Here is a 27,341-nt window from a genome sequence, read left to right as displayed (position 1 = left end):
TAGAGACAAAGGAGTACTATAGTGTTGCTTGAATTCTAAGGGATAAAGAAGTTATGCAAATCCTCCCATTGTGTATTTCAAAAACAGCTTAGGGCCTTTATTGTCTTCAAGAAATGTCTGATACAGTTTTTGTTTTTGATGGAGTTGTGGGGATAAGTCACAGTGTTACTCATCATGTTGTCTGCCGCAGCAGAGAAGAGGCTGCTGGTCAGTTGGAGCCCCATCATCACAACCTGAGGAGGGCAGCAGGGGAAGAAGGAGCAATGATCAGCAGGTACCAGTCACAAAAAACACCTCACGTTCACTCAGTTCACCAGACACACGCAAACCGTCAAACAGAATGTGATTCTTGAAAAAAAGCCACCCTTCACACATTCTATTAACAATTCTGGTGATGTCTTACTGTCCCAGATTTCTCACCCTAAGGACTGTTACTGTAGAACTATTAAAAGTACTTAGCACATTGCACATAGCCCAACCTCCTGCTGAGTAATCTTAAGGGAGGCGAGGATGGGAGAGGAGATATGGGAAAGGGGGGAGGCTCACACCTTCTGCTATGACTGAGTGAAGAAATGTTAAGAGTAAACTTGTTACTGATAGGAGATGATGGAGGCACTGTGATGTCCCCTGCAGTTAATTTCCACTTTGAATAGCATGCTAAACAATTTCTTCTTTCTTCCATCACAACTTCCATCTCCAAGTTTCTCTTATACTCCGTCCTTGCATTAATTTATTCCTCTGACTGCCCCCTCTGTTATGTTCAGTCAAAGGGACGAGCAGTGAGCAGGCTGCTGGAGAGCTTTGCTGCTGATGAGGGCTTTCAGATGGATGGAAGCAGCTTCTCAGAGGAGGAGGAGGACAACGAGCGTGCATACAACAGCAAGAGCCCCGAAGGTAACGATAGCACTGGATATCTTTCAGCAGTGTTTCAAGCAGAAAATAAGCTTCCTCTCTGCTACATGGTACAGCTTTGGTTCAGTAAAGTCGTGGATAGTATCTGGAACTATCCTTTGCTTCACATTTGCAGAGGATGCAAGCTTCGTGATCCCAAGTGGTAACCTCCGGTGTTGCAAAATGAAGCCAATGCAGAAGTGCCTTGAGTGTCCACTTGAGGCTGTCTCAAAAAGCCAAGAAATCCCCAAGAGAGCTCCTATTGAAATGCTAATTTTTAACAGTTTTGGTCTCTTACCTCATATCTTTATTTGTGACAACTATAAGAGGGGTTCATTTTTTGTATAAAATCATCTTTTTCGATTGTTTCAAGGCTAAGAATTCCAGATAATAAGACGTCATGGCTAATTTGACTGAAATGTGTTGAAAGGTGTTGAAGCTGTTTGCTTGGCATCAAGGCTTTTGCCTCAGCTCCACCTCTTTGATTTCTTGAGTAGTCAGAAGCTAGTTGGAGTCAGCATTTACAATGTAGTTTACCGCAGTTTTCACATTCTGTGGTTGATTTGATACTAACAGGTGATATGAAAACAATGTGAAGATGTGATGCACAAGGCCTGTCTTTATCAAGAAATGTAAAAGGGGTTTGCCAGTTCATGTCAGGACCAATCAGAAAAGACGTCAGTTCTATGTGGAGAATGACAGTGCTGAAAATTTCAATCCTGATTTATGTTTTCCTTTTCTTTTACAGCTCCAAACTGTGTCCTTACCAAAGATCTATTAGTTGACGGCTTGAAGGTGCTGATTTCCAAGGAAGATGAGCTTCTGTATGCTTCCAGGGTCCGCACTCTTGAGATCCCGGACATGTAAGCAGCATGCAGCAGTTGTAAAGATCAGCCATTTGCTGAAGTTCACTCAGCACATACGCTAAAACTAGGTCCGAGCTGAACACAGATACTAAAATAGAGCAGAAAGTAGTGTAAAATCAAATGAATGTACAATCCTGGAGGCTAACACATCCATCCAGATATCAACCCACCAGAGCAGAAATAATGGCAACAAGACTTTGGGATCGGGAAAAAAACCATTAGAGGATTAAAAGTTACCGCCAGTAAATGTAGCCTGTTTTTAACTCTAGTCATGTCTTCAGGTCTATTTTTCTTACATTAGCAACCCACATACAAATCTCTGAGTATCAATACAGCGTCTTCGGCTCAGGCATGATAAAGACTCTATAATAGCAGCAGAGTGGGAGTAACGCATGACATGGGAGTCAGGAAAACACAATACAAGCGTCTGAAAATAGCCTCATCTTTCTCTACCTCTGCTGTGCTTTTTTTTCTAGCTTCAGCATTGTTATTGATGGTGAAAGAGGAAACCGCCCAAGAATCTATTCACTGGAGCAACTGCTACAAGAAGCTGTAAGTTTACCCTGACGTGTTTAAAAATTCTTTACAAGGAAAAACCATCGCTTGATTGGTGTTCTGGTTTGCTCAGCACTTCTGTTTCCTTAAAACAGAAATGCATTTCCACTCTGTAGCTCTGCCTTTACTACTCTCTTTCACCCTCTATGGATTGTCACTCAGGGTCACTGAGGCCATCTAAACCTCTTATGTGAATATGAACATATGGGAGGCCGGACCTTTAGTTCTCTGTGTTCGAGTGTGTCAGAATGTCTGTTAAACCCAGCTCTGCGTGTGGGTGGGATAATCCCACTGACACCTGCATCCATTCACGCTTTTTGAGTTTAAATAGGGGATGACGTAGACTTTACATCCAACTGTTGCCAAGGTAACAGTTGTTTACAGGCACAGATAGACGAGATAATGCACATTACAAAGAAGAGGCAAGCTAATCAATCCTGCCATGATTTGTAAACTCAAGGGTTTTCCTTTTGATTTTGGAATGGGAAAGCTGTTGAAGAAGAAAGCACATAGACTTTGCTCAGATCTCAGCTTTATTTGTTTTGTACATGATATAACATCTAAACTACACACTAGCTTTTAGCCTGTTGATTGTCTGTAAGTTTTGCATGGATAAAGCAAAACACTTGATCATGAAAAAGAAAAACATTCATGAAGGGCGTAGATTTGGACTAATGGTTAAGTGGCACACCCATATAGCAGACAGACCAGGTTCTACTCTGGCCTGTAGCCTCTTTCATTCATTGAAAGTCACGTGGCTTAGTGATAGAGTTGTTCGTCTGTCAATCAGACTGTTGGGGGGTACGATCCCTCTGTCCACATGCAAAAGTGTCTGGGGTCAAGACACGTTATCCCAAACTGCACTGAATGGGATTAGTTAATAACGATGGGGACTTTGCGTAGCAGCCTCTGTCATTAATGCATTTATGTGGTGAATAGGTGAATGTGACATGTAATGTAAAAGCCCTTTGAGTGATCAGAAGACGTAAACACCATTGTTTAGCAAATAAAATAGCATGAATTGTTTCGTAAATGTTGAATATTTTCTGTAATTTGAAACCCCACATTTTCCATCATGTGTATTATTAGCTGAGAGAAATGCACAAATATACTTAAATATACTTAAATACTTAAATGATCTTGAATTTCACAGACCTTTTTTTTCTTTAGTTATTTATCTAGTAATACTCTTCAAGTAAGTCCCACATATTTTGTTTGCTATTGTTCTGCAGTAGAAGATCGCCTAGTTTCAATCAGATGGCTTGTCTCTTCCTTTCCCCCCTCAGTTCGACACCACACACTTGTGACAACGTCAGCCTGATCTACACATTCATCAGATAGCAGCTGGCTCTATGTTATTCTATGTTACGAGTCATTTGTTTGACTTTGATACCAATACCCCGATTTTCACTGTGCCTCCTCTCCCTATCCAATGCACACAAACACCCACATCCACACCTCATCAGTCAAAGGGTCCCTCGCCATGGCAACAGTAAATGAAAGCAACCTGAAAGAGCCCCCAGTGAGTGGCGGATGCTGGGGCTGCCTGCATTGTTGGGGGGAGGATCTGGCAACCTGCAATCACAAGCCCTCTATTCAGGCCCTCTTTAGTATTACTCAGCAAGTCAGGATTTACTGCATCATGGCTTCCGTTCTTTTCAACCCTGACTGGCACATTGGCATGAGATAAGTGCCGCTTGGAAACGTGGCACAGTGGCTGCCCATGCACAATGCCCCATGGCCCTCACACTGTTTGTATGTATGTGTGTGTGTGTGTGTGTGCATCCATGCAGGCCTGTGTGTATGTGCCCTGTAATGAATCTTTATTATGTTTTGGTCTGGCCTTCAGGTCCTGGATGTACGTCCTGAATCAGAGGCCATGCTCAGCGAAGGAACCAGGGTGTGTGCTTACTGGAGTGAACGCTCACGCTGCTTATACCCAGGCTACGTCCGCAGAGGTGAGTCATCAGCTTCCTCCATCTCTGTTTTCCTGTGACTTCAACTATATGTTTAATCATACATTGAATTACATTTGCTGATTCCCCTCCGTTCCTGAGGAAGTACAATTTCGTCTCTTGCAGGTGGTTCATCTGATGAAGGGAAGCAAGGAGGAGTGATGGTGGAGTTTGATGATGGAGACCGAGGGAAGATTTCTCTCCCAAACATCCGCCTCCTGCCTCCAGGATACCAGATTTACTGTGGGTGTTTCCACTCGGCATTTCTGGAAATTGTCCCGCTTTCATGTTGCAGTTTATTGAGCATCTTTACTTAAATGCTAAAAATCTTCAACATCTTTTCCTTTAGGTCCGGAGACTTCGCCTGCTCTGTTGATACCTAGCGGGACATCAGCCAAGAGAAGTTATTGCCTGGAGCAGGTTCCCATCAGTGACAGACCTCTTGACAGACTCAGCACTCATAATAATGTTATCAACAACATCAACAGCCAAACTCTGACTGTCCATAAAAGAAGACCAGGTAAAAAAGAATCCCTACAACTGTTAATCTCACCTAGAGACAAGAAATAAAAACATGCAACAAGTGTAACATGTATAGAGGTTCTTGAAAATTGGTCAGTGTAACTGAGACAGTCAGTTTTCGTCTTAATGTAGAATAACATTTATTTCTTCATTTTTAGGGAGACCAAAGGGTTCTGGGAAGAAACAAAAGCAGCAGCAGCAACAGGCTGAAAACGCCAATAAAAACCCTTCACCTTTCCTGGGTTGGCCGTCAATGACGAGCACCAGGAAGAGGACGTCTGACAACTTGTTCCAGCTCAACGGGACACCCAGGAAGGCCTTGAGAGGGAAGGGGGATGATCTCTTTTCCTTGCCTAAGTCCCAGATGCTGGCTTCTACACCAGCCAAAGGCATTTTCAGCAGCAGCTCCTTTGAGGTGGACTCCTTCAGCAGCATTGCAAATGGCTATTCGTCCTTCTGCACTCAGTCTACACGGCAAAGTCAGAGTTTGTCTCTGGGCTCCAGAAGTGGTCTGTATGATCAGAGGTGCAGGCAGGACGAGTGTGTCATGCCAAAGAGCAGGAAGTCTGGACAAGAGTTCCTGGTCAAGTTAGATCATGAAGGAGTGACCTCCCCAAAGACAAAGAACAGCAAAGCTCTACTGCTGCGAGGTGGATCTTCTGGTGTGAGTTGTATGCCAAGGACGGAGGCTTACTCACACCCAGTCCTGCTGGTTAAAGACAACAAAAAGGGGGGTGCCTCCCGGGTGGAACTTCTCGTGAAAGGAACAACACCTCAAAGAAAGCCCTCTGATTCTCTACGTCTGGGTGAATACGCAGACATGGGCTTCAGCTACCACAGAGAATGTCACAGCTCATACTCTGATCTGGATGATGAAGAGGACGAGAGGAGGAGGGCTGCACTGGCTGCAGCCTCAGGAGGACTAAGGACGGCTGGCCGCTTCCTTTCTCGTCTCTCTGTCTCCTCTTCCTCTTCTGGTTCTTCAAGCTCCTCCTCCTCAGGCTCTCTCTCCAGTTCTAGCCTGTGTTCCTCTGACAATGATTCATCCTATAGCTCTGAGGATGAGGAGAGTTCTACGCTGATGCTGCAGAGTTGTCTGTCTACCCACCGGGGTCTCCTGCAGCCCTCTGAACCTTCCACTTCATCAAGGCCACACCAGCACTCTTTTGTGGCCAAAGCTGTGGCTGTTTCCAATGCCAAAGGAGGACTCCCCGAACAGGTGTCCAATTCTAAGTCCCTGAAGAGGAAAGAATGCATCAGTTCTGCCTCTAAACCATCCAAGGATTTTGTAAAGAAGCCTAGGATGCTTCCTGATGACAGTTCATTTATTCCAAGGCCCAAGATGTCTTCATTCCTTGCAGGACGACAAATGTGGAGGTGGTCAGGAAACCCTACACAGGTGAGAAAAGTTAGACATTCAACATAGCAAGATTTGTCCTTCTTGCCTTCAATAAGAATACTAAATCTTTAGAGTTTAAGGGGATATTAATAATATTCCTTAAAACCGAAAACGAGATTGGTCACAGTGTCTGGTTCTCCACAGCGGCGAGGTCTTAAAGGCAAGGCCAGGAAGCTCTTCTATAAGTCTATTGTGCGAGGAAGAGACACCATGAAAGTGGGAGACTGTGCTGTGTTCCTCTCAGCTGGGCGCCCAAACCTCCCGTACATAGGCCGGATTGAAAACTTCTGGGAATCCTGGACCTCCAACATGGTAGTTAAAGTCAAGTGGTTTTACCACCCTGAAGAAACCAAGCTCGGAAAGAGGCATCAAGATGGCAAGGTGAGATGTGATGGAGATGTAAATTTGAGAAACATTCACGTTATAATTTCTCTTTGTGGGTTTTGTTAGAACTGACCCTTTTTTTTCTCTTTCCAGCACGCCCTGTACCAGTCGTGTCATGAGGATGAGAATGACGTCCAGACAATCTCCCATAAGTGCCAGGTGGTGAGCAGGGAGGAGTATGAGTGTCTGACTCACAATCAGAAGCCGAACAGTACTTCCCCAGACCTTTACTACCTGGCCGGGACGTATGACCCCACATCTGGTCAGTTGGTAACTGCTGAAGGGGTTTCCATCTTGTGCTGAACCTCAGTGAGGACACTACTGAAGGACTCCTTTGGAGGAAGTTAAAGTCCAAGAAGTTATCTACAAGACTCTCAGACACTGGAGGATGACAAGTATTCCTTGGGTTTGCCTCAAGGATCCATGGACTAAAATGTGAGCACTAAAGCAGGACTGCCTGAGGTTACACGCTGGAGTCGACAAGCATGAGGGGAAATGAGGGGATGCCCAAACAGGTTGATCCTGTCAAGAAGAATAAGAGAAAGTCTGGCTCTTCCTGGGCAAATTCAATAAGTGGCATTTCGATCGTCTTACTAATCTCTTTTTAATGGATCCATTTGTGGACAACTTTAAGGAGACTCATGTTTCCAGCTCTCATTATATGCCACCAAAGGAGAGCTGAGAGTGAATTTTTCTGTGGAAGTACCATGTGGAATAGTCTTTGTGGACCAATTCTTTAAAAGGTAGCCTTACCTAAGGGAATGGAAACAAAAGTGAGGCTTGGGGCTCCCCCTGGACCTCTTCATTCCAGGGAAGTAAAAAACATGTAAAGGATGTAAAGTTGATGTCTGTAAATATTTGGAATTTTTCCCAATCAAGCCATACACTTCAGTACCTCTCGCCTGTCTAAACAGTTCAGGTGTACATTGTACAGTTCAATTATTGTATTGTTGTCTGTTGTCTATATGTACATAAAAACTATTTTATATAGGAGTTTATTGTATATATGAGATGTATCTTTCCATGTTTGCGATTGATTTATTTTTATATGGGTGTAGAATACATGTTTTTCCTTTTGCTTTGGGAAGTCAAGATTGGAGGTGTTCGTGTTGCACTGCATATGCCCTGCTGAGACCGACAGAGACAGACAGAGCACAAACAAAGACAGAAGGATTTAGTCTATGACAGGACAAGGCCCACTTTCTTAGAGAAAAGGGTCATCCTGTTTAAAAAATAGGTCAAGTGGCTTTTTGTAAGTGTTCAGTGTCTTTGCATATTTGTTATCCTACTCTAATAACACCTTTTTATTTATGTACCTCTCAGTTGGTCATTATCACAAGGCAGATCCCATTGGACTGCAATCACGGGTCAAAATGATTTAAGATTAATGATATGAGCATACCGTTATGACACAATATTTGTGTGTGATGAGTGTCCAGGCATCACTATAATCATGTCCACACAAATCAATGACGAACAAGACTGGGTCTTATAATGAAAATGCATTAAATGTGCTCTCATGAATGCATAGTTCAGCACATTATGACCGACTAAATACCAAAGTGTCTTTAATATCTTTATTTCTTTATTTAAATTTAACATTATGTCGAGCACCTGTACTGAACTCAAATCAGAAATCACTGGTAACTTATAGAATTCTTGTCCTCCACTATGTGCATAAATATATATATTGGCTTTGCATTGTGACAATGGTTTCTTGCACATGTACCTGCAGTTGTGTTTAGTGCAAACATATGCAGCAAAAGGCCACCTGGAAGTGTGACTATGAAGGTCAAGGTACTGACAAAGTAAGACGTGGTGTGCTGACAATTTATTGGAATTAGTCTATTTTAATTTCATCAGCCATCTGTGTCTATTTTGTACAGTACACGCACATTCAAAATGCTAACTGTGAAGGACAATCAGATTCACAAAGCAATGGACATAGGTTAGGTTCACGTAATCTGAAAATGACTTAAGTTTATTTAATTTGTGCCAAGTACATTTTTGTCTCTTTTTTGTCTTGTTTGATATGCAATCCTGAGTATTTTTTTTGTTCACAAAGTTTTATTTTGTTGGCCAACATTTATTTATTGTCAGTGTTGCTGTTTTTTCATGCCAAGAGCGCTTTATGAGAATGTGACATTGTTTTTCTTGGTGTGATGTCGCATTTGCATTTCTTAAATAAAACTGGTCTTGTAGAGGCCATCTAGTGAAAAGAAATAAAGCAACACTGGATTCTTCTCATCCACAAACCTCTGTGCCTTAATTTCATTATTCTAGTGTTACCCCCCTTCATCTCACTGCACTTGCCAATTTCCATCATACATATTTATATGAAACTGAGTCAATTTAATCTTTTTTCTACTTTAAAAACAGAAGAAGCCTAATTATACCAGCACTAAAACATTACTGTACTCACCAACTGAAGTTTGTGATATGAATTTGATTGTGTGAAAAAGAAAATCAACCATGTATGAATCACCGTTAACCCTCCTGTTATTTTCGTTTCTCTGGAACAGCAATAATGTTCCTGGGTCAATATGACCCGGGGCATATTCAATTATCCAAAAGTGACAGAACCCCAAAAAATCCCAATACACATTTTTTAACATTACTAACCATTTAAATCAAGATTTTGGCCCATTGGTATTCTTCAATTCTCACAGTTCATGGTTCAATGAGGATAACTCAATAATTTTGCATTAAAATTAATGTAAACACTTTTTTAGATGTACATTGGAAAGTCCTAAATATAAATACAATAGTTTGACATGACATAGATTTTTGTTTACTTTATTTTAAATTTTGATTTTTTTTTTTATGAAGTGATGTTGATAAATTAACACAACACATCTGTCACATGCTGATCAGATTTTTATGCTGCATTTAGCTGGTTTGGAAGGTATATATTGCTTAAAATAGACTTTAAAAAGGGTCAATTTGACAGGAGGGTTAAAGGTAACTAAGGGGGATGATCTTCACTAAATACAAAAACATGTTTGTTACTAGTTTGTTCATTCTGTGCTGCTGCAGAAACATGGCGGTGCAAAATGGCGACCTCCATGGGAGGTGACCAGTTACTTATGTAGATATAAAAGGCTCATTCTAAGTTAACCAAAATAGAACATTTTTTCATACTCACATACTTTTGAATATTGTATTCCATTTCTACCAGTCTGTGCGACTACACACTGTACCTTTAACAAAAGGGAGTAACCACTTCAGCTTAAGCACTTATGTTGTGCAGCCGTTCTGCCTCTTTTCACTAAGAAGGTGAGTCAACAAGTCAATTAGAAGCTTTAATGTCAAACTTTTCTTATTTTTGATCATTTACGCTCCCTTTGAAGGAACTGGTTTTACTTTTTATTCCTGTATTGAACAGCTGATTTCTCCACTAACTATCCCCCATCCTCCACCTGTTCTATTTTTCTATTACTACACACAGCAAAGGCAGCCCTTGCCTTGTTGTGCATTAGGTACAACACATATTTTATTTTTATGCGTGCAGGCCTCTGTTCTTTACACACCTCAGGAAGTTTTAATGTACTCCCTTTAGAAATTTTGATTCATTTGTAAAGCACCAAACTCTTACTCTGCCAATTCTTTTATTTGTTGCGGTAAATCCTTTGTTGTTAGTGTCTCTGGCTGAACTGAGTTTATGTGAGCTTTGAGTTCCTTAGTAAATAGAGACAAATCTGTCACAGCATCAAATAAAGCCTACTGGGTTTAGCTGCCAAGCTCTGTAAATATGATGTTGACTGATTCTGGGATAGATCTGAGTTTTTGCGTGATTTATGATAAAGTAAATTTGCTTGTTTCATTTCAAAACTAATTGAGTGTTCTGGTGAATCTGGTGGACACTCAAACAAACACACGAACAAACAAACAAAAAAGGAAAAAGGCCCATAAGCTATCATTTTGTCACGCTCTCAAAAGGTCTGTCAGTATACAAAGAGTTCATGTTTTGGGGATTTTGTAAATGTAAAAATTATGTGCAGTGTGCAATATTCACAAAATGAATCTACAATAAATGGTATCATGACTTTAGTAATCAAAACAATACAATATCAACAATTCAAGAATTGTTCCAATAAGATGTTTTAGATGAAACAAAGGAGACATGATGAACACATCACATCTCTCAAATGGAGAATAAATGTAAAGGAGGGTGCCCTCTAGTGGAAGAAAATATACCACAGCATACTAAATACTAGAGCACCTTTTCTTTTAATAATGACTCTATAAAAGTCTATTATTGTGATGCAGTTCTTAGAGCAGCAGGTATACTCCTCCGTACCACTATACAAGCTGTAACCTGCAGCATCTGTACATTTGCATACATGCTCACAAGCTCTGACAAAGCCAATCTCTGTAACCTCCGTCAGTGGTTTAACCACTGGCTAGGCCTGAAGGAAACACAATATGGGTCAGTGACCTTTCTCTGCAGGCCCATGGGGTCTTTTTGTCCCGCATGGAGACCGAGCGCCATCACCCCTCCCCCTAATGCCCAGACAGGGGCTAATGGGCACATCAGTCATCTCCAACAGCGGACCAGTGAACACAAACAGCTCTGTTTACTACCACAACCTTTAGTGTTGACTATGGCCACTGCCCCGTGTCAGAGCCGTGGCCCTTCCTGCATCAGCAGCATGGGGGCAGGAGGGACTCTCTCAGCCTCTTAGCTGTAGATGGGGTTAAGAGTGGGTGTGTAAGGGGGTTAAGGTTATTACCATGTATTGAGGGGGATCTGTCTTCTGTGTTTAGAGAAACAGAGCAAAGATATGCGTCATCAGTGATCTAATATCATAAAAATAGAATAATGGCAATAAGGGTTGTACTTTTTAAACTAATTATTCACTTCGGACTAAGATGCCCAAACATGCAGTATTTCCAGAAAAAGATAAGGTCACTAAAATAGGCCAGTACACTGAAAAAATAAGAACCTGGGCTCTGTTACCTCTCACTCGACAGGCTGGTCTGCCTGACTGTCGTTTCAGTGCCTGTCTGGTTCAGCTCGCTCAGCATCCAGACTGTGTTGCTCAGTGTCAACAGGAGGAATGCTTTCCTGCACAAATATCTACACCTCATAAATGTTGCGCCCTCTGCTTGACCCTGTCTGGCCTCTGACTGTGAGGGGGTTGAACCAGGGACAGACGGCCCAGTGTGTGTGCGTAGCAGAGGGGTTGGGGTGAGGTTTAGGGGTCTTAACATGGTGCTGGGAGAAGAGAGCAGGACAAACAGATCAATCAGATGCTGACTGCTTCTTCTTTAGGGGCACAAAAACCTTGATCATTCGTGTTTGGGGATATCAGTTATGGAGCAGATGCAGTCACTGTAGAATAACCCATAACACAGAGGCTTCCAAATGATTCCTCCATGGAGTGAAGCAATAGTGCAGCAACAGCGTGAAAAACTGAGCATCTTTGGTGTCTACATTTAGATACAAATAGTATAGAAGACTTGCTGAAGAGAGAAATATGCTTGTGCATAAAAAGCGGGAATTTGGAAAAAGTAAAGTTACTGTTAAGTGTGAGACACTTTGGACGAATCTGCGGATAAATAAGACCCCAAACATTTTTTGCTGGGTGCAGATTCAGGACTACATCTACCAAAAACAATTTCCTGAAACTTCCACACAGTAAAATAGTGTGCATGTTTACGGCATGCATTGCATGAGGCTTTCAACATTGAATTACTATCTGAACCACCTGTTGTTTGCAAATACCTACACTTCCTTATAAAGACAAGCCAGGCTAATATGTGCTCCTGTGTTGCATGGACATATGCCACTCACTAACCAGGCTGTGTTGCTTGCCGTGGCCCACATCCAGCCATGCCACCCCTAATCCATTTCTCTGTTGCTCATTATTAGTGGCTTGTAAAGATTCTGTATCAGCTATGCAAAGAGAGCTTTTCGCAGCATTACATGGGATTACTGTTGCTCCTCGCTACATATGTTGCTCACAAACTCTGATGTAATATTGCAACCCTGTTTTTACATGGTGCTGACAGAATATTAAATGCATGACTCATTATCAGGTTCTTCCCTCTTTTTATAGTGGTTCAATTTTTTTGCATATATTTTCACGTTGGACTTATCCTGTTGATGCCTTTAAATATCTTGCCTAATGTTGTAAGATGCAGCATAAATGAATTAATGCTGCAGGGAAACAAAAAGAGAGGAGAACAAAGCACATTCCTGTAAAATGCACACTTTCTTCCAGTCAGATAGATGCATTCTTTAATTGAGTATATCCGAAATATCAAAAATTTCTGCACCTACATTTTCACACATACACCTGTTTAAAAAAGCCCAGGGGAGTTAAGTATATTACCCATCTGCATTGACAATAGGGCTGGTTTTCACTAGTTGGTGCCAAAATCGGCCTCACCACCAACAAAAATCTGGCTTTGATCTGACATGTATGGATGCTTTTATGTGTCCCACTTGTCCTTTAACAATAAGACTTTGAGGAACACCTGCAGTTGTTTTTCCACTAATGTCCATTCTCCACACTCCTGATCCAACAATAGTAGGAAAAGTTACAGCCTGTTATTAAAAGAGTCCGGTGCCTGCTCTTTCTATTCTCTATTCATTAGTGTGGGACAGCTGAAAACACTTAGAAATAAAGTTATAAAACTAGTACTGGGTTTGGTCCACTGAAAAAGAGTCTAGTGAGCTTGATAATACATTCCATACAAAGTCCAATCAGAACCATTCATTCATGTATAAAACATGGACACAGCCTCAGCAACGTCACTCCCTTGTTTCTGAAGAGATGTAGTGCAGCCCATTGATGGTGGCGACAATATCAAAAACACTGAATCAAACTTTTGACTGAGCTAAAGACTAGGGATGTTACTTTCCAAGTGCTTAACGGGAATTTTGATTATGAGTATAGGCAACAAGTCTACAGGTAAGAAATCAATCAAAACACTCATAATTCAGCAAAATGTGTTTAACCCGGCTCACACACATGAAAGAGTCTGAGGATATACCATGCAGAGCTAGCATCACTGGCCTGCGGTCATCCTTGCAGGATAACCTCCACATACCTGTACTCATTGTGCATTGCTATGTTTGAGTGCTTATATGACCGTTTAACCTAACACAGCCTACATACAACTTATCTCCATTTTCTAGATCAAAATACTGCCAACTGTGTCACTCTAGAAGAAGCCATCAGCCCTTAGGTTGGGCTACAGCTTAGATACAACACATGACCGGCATTTCAAAACGATCATTTATAATTTTTTTAACCAATTTGTGACTCTGGTTTAGACTAGTGATGGTGATGATGTTTATTGATTAGTCGACTATAAATGCACACATCCCCTTTAAAAGCAGGTATAGAGGAGGAGCTGAGGTGGGCCCTAAGCCTTCTGGCAAACAGCAACAAAGCACACACATTCGTCAGTCAAATCAGTCACACCCTAATTATGCCTCATTATGCATAGCCTGTAGCGTTAATATCAAAACAGATGAGTTAAGTAGAAATTCAGCCTCATGCATTGTTTACACCTGCTGTAAAAATGGGCATTTTTAACATGGGAACTAAGGCAGAATTTCTTGTCTTTCAGAGCCAGCCTGGAGTGGATATACAAGTAACTGCATTGTGTTGCACTTCCACATTAGATTCACCATCTGAGGTTGTTGCTTGTTTATGAGCTAGATGGCAGATAAGATTCTTTAAACTTGTAATCATGCATACCATCTAGAGAAGAATAAACAGTTCAGGTATTGTCTGGGAACCTGAAGCTGCACAAGCATTGCTGTTCATCCTACACAATACACCCCTCTTTCTCTCCACACCTTGCTGTGTAGTGGTGTTTGTGCATTCCTGTGTCGACAACCCCTCCGTCTAGTTCTCTGGGGTGTTTACCCCCTTTCACGGTAGCAGGGAAGCAGCTCCCGCCATCCCATCTCTGTTTACATTGCTCTTCTCCTCTATTTACTCTGTGCTCCAGCGCCCTGGCGCACCGCGCTCCAAACAGCTGTTCCATTATGGAGAGAGCAGGCGCTTCAACTGCACAGTGCTGCCACATAGCTCTCTCTCACTGACAGCCCACCGTGGTTGCTAGCATGACGACTGCCTGGCCCTGCTGGCACGCCTGCCATTGTTGCCATAAAGCTCAGTCTCCTTCAATGCCAGAGTGGCTTCTGGGCATAGAGTCAGCCAGGGCAACTGTTGGAGATTGTCTTCAAACCGCAAGACAAATTTGCCAAGTTTAGCTTTTGATTAATTGTCTCCGTATGGGATGCATTTCTGCGGTGATTTAAAATAAGCAAGCAATCATATCCAGATTATCTAAAATAAACTGGTACAAACATCTTTACAATGAAACACAGCTTTGGAGGGGCGTCATTAAGAACATACTGCGTTCTCATCATTTGAGTACCCTATATTTCTACAACTATGACATCATCCATATGGGCCATTATCTCACAGAGCATGATGATCCCTCCTCAGAAAACGCTTTGCCTGCCGAGCTGTCAGGTAGAGGAAGGACTATTGTCTAACTGACTGCCTGCGGGTCACACCATACCATGAATCTCCAGTGAATTATTTTTACCCTTTGCTTTTTCTTTTTCCTGCTGGTGTGCACAGCTGGTGCTGAGTCAGGAGACAGGAAACCTGGAGGAAGGCCACCAAGCATCCTCAGGCTCCCAGTGGACCGCTGCAGGGCTGTGTGGCTGCAGAGACAGGAGACACTCCATTTATCACAATACAATAGCTGCTGCTTGGGGCTAGTGGAATATGGGCCTTCCTTGGTCTATATGTCCCTTCATCTGTGTGCAAGCGCTCATATGTGAACTAGCATCAGTTTGTCTCTTTCTCTCTCTCTTTCTGTTTCAAGTTGTGTTTGAGTATGCAGGTTTAGAGGTGTTTCATTAAGAGACATATCGAGTCATTGTGCATCATTTACAGCAATTCTGACCTGATCGATGTGAATGAAAAAGCCTCTTCTTGTTGCTATGGTAACAATGTATGGTGCAAAATAAGCTAACAACATCAGTGTTTCATGGAGGCCTGTACATCCCTGATCAATGGGCTTTTTGTCTCACCTATTCTCTACTTGGACCTCTTTGTGTGTTCATTCCTACATTTTTCAATCAGTTTCTGCAATATACTTCCAAAATCTTAACAAGTCAACCATGAATCTTGGGATTCTCTGTATCTGTATGGCAAAACAAAAAGTTAACATTCTTATGGGGTTCATGGAACACAAAAAAAGAGGAAAACTTGGAAAGGAGAAAAAGGCAAAAGACTGAAAAAACAGCAAAGACAGTATTCAAAAATCGTCTCTCAAATCTTTCTTTTTTTCTCGTGAAAAAAAACCTCTTTAGAATCTCAACGTTTCTGATTTTTTTCTTCAGGGAATGTATAGCTTGAATTATCTTTAGGTAAATCTCTAAGGTTCTGAATTTTTCCTGGAATATAACCCCTCTCTCCCAACATACTAGTGTCGCCTCCAGCTCTATTATGCCTTCATACCCCTAATCTGGGCTGCAGGTGGTCAAAACAACTGATCTACTGTTGCGAATAAACTCCAGACCTCTGAGGGAGATGAAGACACATACGTGCAGCATTTTAAGCTGCTGCAAACACAAACACACACACACACACACACACAAAAAACCTCTTCTCCTATGTGCCTTGCGCTGTAGTAGCCTCGCCCACGATGAAAAGGGATATCAGCGTGTGTAATGGCACAAGTGGTGAGTGAGCGTATTAAAGAGAGAGACATCCAGAAAGAGAGAGAGACAGAGCGAGTACTCATGCATGCATGCCTGTGTGTGTGTATAAAAGTGCCAGTCATAGCAGGATATAAAAGAATTCTACCCAGCTGCCAGGCCCCCAGTGCCAGTTGCCAGAGCCCTTAAACACATCCATGTCCTTCACTGGATTGCTCTACTCTCCTCTCCTCCTCGAATATATCTAGCACTTTAAAAATATACAATCTGCTTAGATACTGTGCAGTCATAAGCTCCATGACTGGCACTTGGACATCTTATCAACATGAGTTGAAGCCCCTGGGCAACTAAGCATGGCTTTGATCAGACATTTTGGAGACATCTCTTATTTTCTTCAAACAAATCCATTGGGGTTGGTGCGCTAAATTGGAAACAAACTCAAAGCACTAAATGTACCTTGTGATACAGAAAAAAGAGGCCATATACAGTCTCTTTAATAAAGAGGTGAGATACTGCTTAACAATCTGCATGTTTTAGTGAAAAAAAATATTAGAGGAAATGTCAAAGAGAGGCAAGGACAGATAAAGGTGAAGAGATATTCTGCCAGAGAGGAGAGGGAAGAGCTCAGCATGCATGGCCTGTGCTGTGAGATCAACTGGAAAACATCCCTGCAACCTTAGCAGAAGCAAATCAGCATCCATCCCCTGAATGTCCTGTGACAGTTGTTATGTACAGAGACCCAATATCACCTTATGTCTTCTTTTGAATTTAAGCCCTGCAACCTGTCAGTGGGAGAGAAACCAAAAGTGAGTGAATGAAAGCAAAAGATAGAAGAGTCGGGCTCAGGGCCCGCTGCCGAACAGTGGGGGAGAAAGTGAAAGAAAAAGAGAAAGAGAAAGATGTAGACAAGAGAGAAAATGAAACCTAAATGGACCAATTCAGCTTGCGGAGCCACACAGAGCATTCACCTGAGGGCGGTCCTATGCCCTGTTTGTGTCTCCATGGAGACAGGCCTCCTGAGTGTATGCTTCTGTACAAACTGACAGTCGTCCAGCTAGCTAGTCCTACTATTGATTTTCACACAATTTCTCTGACCAGATCAGGGGAAAAACCAAGCCTGTGGTCAAATCATTTTGAGGAAAATTGCAAGAATCTGCTTTGTGTTCTCTTCAATGTTAAGATCTGGCTCTTAACACTTGTATTTGTAGTATTTGAAGAAGCATTTCACATGTGCATGGTGCATTCCTTCACTTAGTTTTAATGTACAGCTCCCATCACATCAGATAAAGCCTTTTCTGAGCCGTTACCAGGCATTTGCTGAGGAAATCTCCAGCTTTGAATACATTAAGTTCTAAAGACTTCAACCAACTGAGCTAAAAGCGTGATAACATCTTATAGTCTGGTGCCTTGAGATATAAATACATCTACAGTGCAGGCCATATCTGTTTTGCATCCTGCATGGATTCAAGCCCTGAGGCAAGGCTTTTCTGTCATCTCTCCCCACTCAGCTCCACTTCCCTCACTATCCTGACCATAGGAACCAGATCAAAGGCTCAATATGGCCTTTATCCAGGGTATATTGGCCAGTGTCAGGTTACAGGCCCCACTCTGTACACACAGCACATTATGGAAGTTTTAATAGGTGATCAGAGCAGCTGTTGCCGGCACAGCGTTGATTTACTGTGGCTAAGAGAGGGCTTAATGACTATAGAGGCAGACAGCTCCTAACCCTTTGATGTTTGGTGGATAATGTAATCGGATCAGGTAGCCCCATGAGAAAGTTACATGTGTATGTGCACTAACAAAAGCACACACTGGCAAAAAGCTTTTGGAATACAGTTACATGGTCTAAAAGCTCCTCAATAAGAGCGCACCCTCTTACTGTTATAGAAAAACAACATATGCGTTTCGACTTGTGCCACTTGTCATGGTTTGTGACATGCTTGTAAAGTCCATGCATGAACATATAAACACAAACACACATGTACGCACAGTTGTGTTGCTTGCTGACAGGTGGTGCGTGCTCAAGGAAATACAAGCACACCCAGCACAAACTGCCCCAGAAGGCTTAGCACTTCAGCAGAGAGCAATTGGTGTACTTATGCAGAAGTTAGCACTATTCAGATCATGCAACGTTCATCACAAGGGTCAAAGGGCAAAAACTCTGTTTGCACATTGAAGACAGCAGAATCTTCCATTTCACGGTTTGTCCCGTGTCACAGCTGGGTAAACAACAGGAAGTGGGCCGGACAAACAGTGAGGGGATGGATTAATCATCTTCATTTTGAAGTCTAGTAAGACTTCAGGCCTGTTCGGGTCTGTGAGGCTAGATGCAAATGTAAGCATGCAAACTGTCAGTGACAAAGGAAACATGCTGATACTACGCAGGTTTTATGTTTTCCACCATCACCATACGTCATGTGTGTTGTATGCAGCCCTTTCTTCTAGACATGTAACTTCCCAGTGAGCACTAACCATGATGTCAACAAATAATTTGGTTGAAAAAAGGTTGAAATTGGGTCTTGACTTATATTACTAAATTTTAAGTTGTTTTCAATCAGCAAAAATACAGTTTCAACATTAACCTGTCAGAAAACACTGTTTTGCATTCTAGTTAAAAAAAAAAAGGTAGGATGATTTAATTTTGACCGCATTACTCTGAGGTGATTTCCAGCACTGGTTGAAAACCCATCTATGCAAAGATGGAATTTCAACACATTTTGTTTCTCATACAAAACTGATAAATTCTACACTTTTATGGGCCGTGTTATGTTAACTAGAAGGCCTAGAGATGTAAGGAGAACAGTTTTTGACATTCGCTACAGCAGAAGAAAAAGAAGATGTACATGCCGGGGCATTTACTATGAGGCAAAAAAGATGCCTTAATCTCCAAGTGGTTGATAACAAGGTTGTATACAGTTCTTGGTGGCTAACAGTGATGAGGGCTGGACAATTTGACAATTTTTGCTTATAAGATTTTCAATGGTGACTGAGATCCTTTGCTCACTTTATATGTGATAAGGCTTCAAATTTGCTGTCAATGTTCGTGAAAGTGTGATTAACCTTTTGACAGAAGCAGATTCCCGATTGAAATATAGTCTAAACATAGGCATTGAATCAATGTCTTCAAACAGACGTTGAAAAAGCTTTCACTCTTGAACCCTTATTGAACGTCTTTTGATCGACAGTATCCATAGACATTTTTGAAACGTCTATTCAACAGTATATGCTAGCTGAGTTTGAATTTGTATTGAAGTCAACATTCCATTCTCCGTAAGGATTAAGTCAGCTTAATTGAGATCCTTGAATAAACAGATACTGCAGAAACATAGTAATATGACAGTTACAATATTTTTTTTTTCTGAGAATTTGTCTGTTTTGACAGTTTTTCACTGTCCACTGTCAGTGACAATATTCAAATTTTGTATTGTGTGTTTTACACAGAAATGAAAATTCAGCACTCACTCGAGACGTTACAATTTTTTATTAAAATCTTACAAGGGTTAGGGTTCACAACCCTTCCCTGACCTTTACCAGAGGGACTTGTTGCCTAAACTGAAATGTACAGCTAAGGAAGTGGTAAAAACTGCAATGTCTGTTTGAGGCTGGCTGCAAAAGCACCGTAAGCTACATACACACCGATTCAAAAAAGGCATATTTACAGCAAAAATTGTAATGTTTACAGCCTGGATCAAAAAACGTTTTTGTTCTGAATAGCAAATTTCTACTTATTGGCACACATCGTACAGGAGGTTAATTTTTTTTTAATAACTCAATGATTCTAAAATTACAAGTTTTGCATATTTAGGGGCACAGCTGACTTGACTGACAGGTAGGCACACTGCAGCTGCTTCTAAGTAGGCCTAAAGCTGACCTCAACTCCACCTCTGTGCCTGTAGTGAGGTCATCTGTAAGTAAGTAAGGTTAAGATTTCCAATATGGCGACAGCCAACGAAAGGCCTCAAAACCAATGGGTGATGTCACAGAAACTACTTCCATGTATAATACAGTCTATGGGTGTGACAGTCATACTCTTCATCAACATACACCCACCATAAACCCCTGCCACCTCCTAGCTCATTATGTAATTATTATGTTCCAATTAAAAGAAAATGTCAGTAAAATAAAGCAGTCAGTGATTACTTTCTCTCCTCAACTAATTAAGAAAGGCATTTTAGTTTTATTGTATCATAATTCCCCAGAGACAGGGTTACATCGTGTGATCATTTTCATATTACCACTAACCAAACCACAGTTGGTGGAAATACAAGTAAGCATTTTTAGATATCAAAGTATAAAAAAAATCTTGACCCAATGATGGCCACAGAGAATACGCTCAGGGATCATCATGCTGGTTTACTTCAGGGGTTAAATCATGCTCCCCATGTATAAAGGCTGTAGTCCCTGACAGGTGGTTGAAATCCAACCTGAGGCCCTTTGCTGCATGTCATCTCCACTATCACTTCCCAGTTGACTATATCCACTGTCCTATCCTCTGAGTAAAGGCATGCATGTGTGTGTGTGTGTGTGTGTGTGTGTGTGTGTGTGTGTGTGTGTGTGTGTGTGTGTGTGTGTGTGTGTGTGAGTGTGTGTGTGTGTGTTTGTGTGTTTGTGTGTGGTTAAGACAATGTTTGCCAAATTTATTTGCAATCTATTCAATTGTTAAGACATTTCACTGAAAGCTACAAGCTGGGAACCTTTCGATTTGTAAACATACGTAGAAGAGAATACAACCCAATCATTCCTGTAATCATTGTTGTAACAAATAAAAAGCTCAGCCAATCTACTATTTTGAACCCCAACCGAAACCTCCAGCCTGGGCCCATTGACCCATCTACAAATGATGGCTAAATTGTCTACTAGTTCTCCAAGGCCAGCCAGGATGTAATCAAAAACAGACGGAATAATCAACGAAAATGCTTTCTATTCCGGTAAGGATGCCTCCCAAAAGCACATGAATTACACTGAAGCAGGCACTGGGACTGTGAATGATGTTGGGCTACCCGCACCAGCCAAGTCACTGTCTCCCAATGCCAAGTGAGGGGATGCCAGGCACTTCCTGCTGTAAACAATCGACCCACAGACGGAGGAAGAGGGGAGGAAACCTCTGAATGAGAAACAACAGGAGACGGAGGGGAGACTCAGTTGCTCAATGAAAATTTCTCCAGCGAACAAATGTGCCCAATTTGTCAGACAAGCTACCATAGACTGTTTGAGGGGAATCTGTGTGTGTGTGCGTGTTTGTGTGTATGTATGTGTGTGTGTGTGTGTGTGTGTGTGTGTGTGTGTGTGTGTGTTTGTGTGTGTGTGTGTGTGTGTGTGCGTGTGTGTGTGTGTTTGCAAGGACAAATAGCATCTCTCTGTCTGGATGAACACATAGCAAGTGCTCAGGGCTTATGGAGACAGACGTTGGATATACAGCTTGGCTGAGTTCACACTACATAATAAGGGCTCCCTCTCTTTTCTTCATCACTGTCTCTCCTCCCACACATTGTCCCCTTTATTCCTACTGCTGGCCTACACTGCTGTCTCCTGGCCAGTTTCATTAGCTATCGGCGCCAGTATTGACCTCACATGTTGCCATGAGTAGCCTAGTGATGACTTCTATCCCTATTTGACTATGTGACAAACCTTGAAAAATGTTGTTTTAATTTATATTTCAGTGATGATCCCCTTGCTTTAACAATTGCACTGTTTGAATTATTTTGTTTATTGTTACCTCTAGCTATTGTGCCAACAGTCCTGCTTACACATTTCGCTGGGGCGCTAAGCAAACATGCCCCTCTGACCCGCTTTAAAAGACCCTGGGAATGACTGAAGCTTTTGAAATCAGCAGGAGAGAGGTACTAGACATAGACTGTATCACCAGCTCACACTATTTATGCACTTATGTGTAAATCACTCTCCTTTACAGTCTCGGCATGTGGGAATGCAGTAAAAAAGTGAGAGAGAAGAAATGCCTTGCGACGTACACGTCTAGCTCTCACAGAATGGCAGAGCTTGTGCATAAACGTCAGAGTGAACAGACCAAACATGTGGAGATGCTGAAACACCATGTGTTTGCACATAAATTACTGTGTATGCATGCACATGCACGCACAGGCACAAACAAAACACAGACACACACACACAGGGGTAGTGAGTACTAGCTTTGCATGCAAGCTCACAACCACCTTTAAGTTAGCTCGCACACACAAACAAGCACATTCTCACAGACAGACAACCATTACCTGTCATTGTAATTCACATGATCATTCCCTTTATATGAAAGAGACAGGGAATTGTCAGAATGGCAGAAGCTGAGGCCTCATATTAGCCCTGCTGTCAGAGCCAGTGAGCAAAGGATGACATTAACATGAGCGCTCCTGTCCCTTAAAGCTCACCCTGTCTGCATTGAAACAAGAGCCCAGTCTGTGCACGGCTGAATGCAATGTCCACCAGCCTGCAGTTTAATCAATGAGAAACTGCTTTTATTGCTTACCTATTAACAGGCTGATTTCCCTCCCTGAGAGTTGAGGTATCTTTGTCAATAATGTATTACCCTGACAGCAAAGTAACCTCCAATTAAGTCATACCACCTTCCCTTTCTGCATCACCAGTTCTGTCTTCACTCCTTTCAGAATGAGGAGGGGGAGGGGGGGTTTAACAAGTTTGGCTCACGCTAAAAAACAAATGACAGCCAACAAAACAAATGTAGCATTACAACCGGGTATTAAAAGGCCTGACATTTACCAAGGCTCATTTATATGGTTGTCCACACTTAGCTCATTGGCAGCCCCCATTTCACTGGATGGAGCGAAGAAGAGAAGGCCGGGATGGGCTGGGTAAGGGCTGGGCAAACACAGTGGGGTGAGCCGTTAACGGCCTGTGGGAGGATGGTCCTGTAGATGACTGAACACCTGGATTAATGGGGTCAGTGAGCACCAAGCTGCTGAGAAAGGAGAATCCCAGCCAAGGCAGCCATTTTACATTTTACTTTAACTGCATGTCTCATGGTTCGTTTTCCTCTGCTGGTTTTAGAGGGAGCAGGAGGGTCCCACAGGGCCCAAGAGGGCAAAGAAAGGACATTTTTGGACCTATGTACTGTATATAGGGCATGGGAGGTGGGAATACTAGTTATACATCTGTGATTTTATAAACCTTGAGCCATTTCAAGGACAGGAGAAACCATTTCATGCTTATTTATGAGTATTTTTCACAATTATTAAAAAAGTGCATTGAATTTGCCAGAATCTGGCCTCACCTGAATTAGTAAATTCCCATCTTGAATGTTTTTTCTTTTTGAAGAAACAATCAAATCAATGTCATTTTTCACATTTCTTCTAACTTTCGCACCTTCATCATCTGGGAAATGGGGCTCAATCTGCCACAAGACAACCTCTAAAGGTGCTTTACAATTTAAGCTAAACAGGGAGAGTCCTGGCCCTTTAAATGGAGCTCTGAGTGCATGGCAGGCTAATAGATGCAGTCTAAAAGGTGCTACTGAGATGGCAACCTGAAAAACGGGCTTATCTGAAAAGGTCCAGGACAGTTATAAATGAAATAATCGCACTCTGCACATTAATCCATGTTCTTGCCCCCGTGGGGAGACCTCAGCTCAACATTTGATCTGTGTGAGTGCATGTCTACAGTATGTGTGCGGGTATATGCACATGCATGCGTCACTGTATTTGCAAGTTTTATTCATTTTTTTCCCTTTAACATCCTTCAATCATTTTATTTTGAGTTAACAACAAAGTAAGTCATTTTTCCTTGGCTTACATTAATGCTTTTGTCAAGGAACTCCAGTGGGAGAAATTGGCGCAAAAAGATAGAGGGGGGTTAAGAAAAAAAGCATAAGGAGAGCGACCAATGGGGCGACACCTAGTAAAGACAGAGAGGGTGAGAAATTAAAGACATTCAAGTTATAATTGCAACTTGGCATGGGCACTGGACCACCACGGTTTAAATGGCATACAGTTATTGCTCATGTGGCTCCTGGAGTGTCGGACAACCCCTACCTGCTGGAGTGGGGGCATCTGAAGGACAGGTGAAAAAAAAGCCTCTTGCTCTTTTCTGTTTTGTGTTTGGAAGAAGTCACAGGAGTGGATACAGAGCCCCATTTTCTATTAGTATGATTCACTCTACACTTTGCTCCTGTGTCATTGTATTTGAGATCCTGACAGCAAATTTCAAAATGTCTTTTACAGTGTCACAGCATATTGTTGCTTGGTCAACTTTCCTATTTCCATGGTTTTGTGACCACTCCATGATCTTTTTTTGTGAAATATGAATGACATTCACATAACATGCAATAAAAGGAACTTAGTATTTATGCGCCTTTGTTCTCAAAGTCAGTCATTTTTAAATTATCTGACAAAATAGCTGAGGGGAAATCAGACTGATACACATGTGCACTTGGCTGACATGCACTATCCAGGAAGAAAGGAAAAAAGAAAAAAAGAATCCTCTTCTATTTACCCTCAGAAATCAATTTGCTGCACTGTATCACAAACCAATTCAGTTTTGCTTTGTGTTTAACCGGCCAAGCAACTTATTTCTATTAGGAAGCTTGTGAAACTAGTGACAGCATAACCCAGTGAACATACAAATCAAAATGTGTGAGAGAACATAGTCTCAATTTATAGTCAACACTGCCATCTACTGGACATGCATCAATTGTACCAAACACAGGGGTACTGTTTCAAAGTTCAAAGAGAGCTGGGCCATGTCCCAGAATAGATGAGTGGATGTTATATTTGGCATCCAAGACAATTAATATTCATAAAGGGGCCTATAACGTATCTGTACTAATGCATAAGAGAGAGGACTGTGATTTAACCAGGACTTGTTAACAAAACTATCATGACTGAAATGAAAATGGTGGACATTCAAAAGCATTCCCACATAGGAAGAGGACTTAGCAGACAGATTTCTGACAGATTTAGAAAATCTTGCAGCAGGAGCCAAAATGTTCTTCCAAATCAGGCTCAAACCCTGGACCCTAAACCTTCATTGTGCAACTCAATAATGTCCTTTGTTGGTCTTTACAGGTCTGGCAAATGATCATATCTTTCAAAGTCCAAGCAATTTGTTTGTCTGACTCCAAGCCCAAACCAAGATTACTTAGTTGTTGTTATTTTCCTTAACAGAATGCCAAAGTGTTCTACTATTGTTTGATTGTTTTACACTGGGAAATCTTCAAAGTGTATGTCCTGTAAAATGACTTTGACAACTGAAATAGGTGCATGGTCTCTCAAAAGTCAGCCCACATACTCTCATAGATGAAGATGCTTAGTTAGTGTTGTTATCCCTGCCATGACAAATGATCCCAATTTACACAATAATCAATAATAATGTCAAGGAATAATAATGATCACAGTATAGCATGAGAATGACCAATGATGGATATTTAATTTGGTGGATATGTGGCTTGTTTTAGAATCATCCTAACTACCATACGATTTACAGTACAACACAAACAGACATTGTAAAAAGATACATTTTAAGTCACCTATTAGATGGATATTAGGTAACTCTTCCTTGTGTTGGTTGAACACTATGTCTGACCATGACTACATGACATTGCTGCCACCCAGTGTTCACAAGGTGAAAACACATGGAAAGTCAGAGGGAATTGGGGCAGATTAGTCAACTGCTGAGCATACTGAAATGCCACTATGAGCTTAGAACAAGATATGAGCCTTTTTGATGACGACTTCAAAAAATGTACAAAGATCAAGTCACACATGCATCATAAACAATGAGGGCAGGTGCTGAGTGGAGTAAGAGTTTCATAAGAAAATCAAAGAAGAAAGAAAGCTCCCACACTGCAGGGTTCTAAAAGCCAGAAAATGTAATTTGTCAGGGCAGTGATATTTCAAGCAGACCTGCTCTTTGTCAGAGTACTGTTGTGATGGTATACCCACTTTCTGTACATATTATGTTAATGACATTTCTAAAGAAAATCAATAATTTGACACATTTTGACCTCAAAATGATTTAGGATCATTTTTCTTCCACTAATGGTCCCTAAAATGCTGAAACCATTCTTCAAGTCAGTGTAGTTAGCTGTTACTCCTCACATTAAAGCAAACATTATGTTTGATGTTGAAGTGTTACTGTGTGGAAAAAGACTGAACAAGTCATAGAACTTACAGAGCCTGTTGACATTTTGTTCTCCACAATATGTTTATATTTTTGCACCACATACCAAAAACGAAGAAAGGGCCTCGCACATCTAATTTAGGACAGGTGCATAGGAGAGAAGTGAGAAGAAGCTACACACACAACATTTGAGTTGCAAGAATCCAGCACATTGTCCAACTTGCATAAAAAGTTGAATGGCAACATTTCAGTACTAAACTTTCATCAGGCAAACATTTTGTGAAGACAGGCAGAAAAACTTAAAAAGGTTGGGGCTACCAGTAATGGCCTAATCAGTACCACTGCATCAGGTGTGGGCAAATCAATGAAATAGAAAAAAGGAGGTAAACCTTTAACTAATGGAAAGAATAACAACTAAGGAAGACAAGCAATCAAGCAAAATGTTGTAAATCAAACCATTTGAATAAGGAAAAAACAGAAGGTTATCAATAAAACAAGGTTATAAAGAAGGAACTTAATAACCTGTCACCCAACCTAGTGAAGTAAAAGATTTTAAAAAAAAACTTTACTCCCCACTATTTTTCAACTTATTTCATCTTACCAGACAATTAGATTTCAATGGATTTCACTGTGGTAACACCAATATCCTTCTGAACAAATAATGGAAAGCCATCTTTCTTAATATTATTTTACTGCTTAGTTTCTTGAATAAAAATCTACTGGCATTGATGCATTACCAACACAGAATATGAATGAAATCACTGTACTTTTTACACGTAGTAAAACTTACCCTTAACACATTGAATTCTGCCCCAGATGGGTACAATCCACAGCACAACAGATTCCTGTGTTGATTTGAAGCTAACATTCATGTTTGGTTGTTCGCAATGTTTTCTTTTACCATTCCTCTTCCACTCTGCTGATCTGGCACAGAACGATGCAGGTGCCCACATTTGTCAACAAAGCTGCCAATCATGACATCA

At 41.4% G+C, this 27,341-nt stretch overlaps 1 protein-coding gene and 1 long non-coding RNA gene across 9 annotated transcripts in view; one reads left to right on the top strand and one right to left on the bottom strand.

Annotated features, from left to right (window-relative positions):
* The window catches only part of LOC117832295 (BAH and coiled-coil domain-containing protein 1), a 63,734-nt gene extending 54,907 nt beyond the window's left edge, over nucleotides 1–8,827 (top strand). For 5 of the 8 annotated variants that reach the window (XM_034711377.1, XM_034711375.1, XM_034711374.1 and 2 more), the window contains exons 20-29: nucleotides 191–274; nucleotides 765–894; nucleotides 1,640–1,754; nucleotides 2,234–2,309; nucleotides 4,162–4,270; nucleotides 4,394–4,510; nucleotides 4,617–4,787; nucleotides 4,948–6,188; nucleotides 6,333–6,569; nucleotides 6,666–8,827. In XM_034711377.1, the coding sequence (XP_034567268.1) occupies nucleotides 191–274; nucleotides 765–894; nucleotides 1,640–1,754; nucleotides 2,234–2,309; nucleotides 4,162–4,270; nucleotides 4,394–4,510; nucleotides 4,617–4,787; nucleotides 4,948–6,188; nucleotides 6,333–6,569; nucleotides 6,666–6,875 (2,490 nt within the window). In that variant the 3' untranslated portion in view covers nucleotides 6,876–8,827. The remainder of the gene's footprint in view (nucleotides 1–190; nucleotides 275–764; nucleotides 895–1,639; nucleotides 1,755–2,233; nucleotides 2,310–4,161; nucleotides 4,271–4,393; nucleotides 4,511–4,616; nucleotides 4,788–4,947; nucleotides 6,189–6,332; nucleotides 6,570–6,665) is intronic. The other 3 variants (XM_034711379.1, XM_034711378.1, XM_034711376.1) reach the window with 1 other exon arrangement.
* Nucleotides 149–27,341, bottom strand: LOC117832296. Its single transcript, XR_004635175.1, has 3 exons — nucleotides 27,149–27,341; nucleotides 15,150–15,270; nucleotides 149–233 (listed from the first exon to the last, which is right to left on the bottom strand). It is a non-coding gene; the product is annotated as an uncharacterized LOC117832296 (long non-coding RNA).

The sequence above is a fragment of the Notolabrus celidotus genome, chromosome 20, assembly GCF_009762535.1.
Source record: "Notolabrus celidotus isolate fNotCel1 chromosome 20, fNotCel1.pri, whole genome shotgun sequence".
Classification (NCBI taxonomy): domain Eukaryota; kingdom Metazoa; phylum Chordata; class Actinopteri; order Labriformes; family Labridae; genus Notolabrus; species Notolabrus celidotus.
Note: the sequence above shows the minus strand (reverse complement) of the source record. Positions and strands in the feature narration are given on the sequence as shown.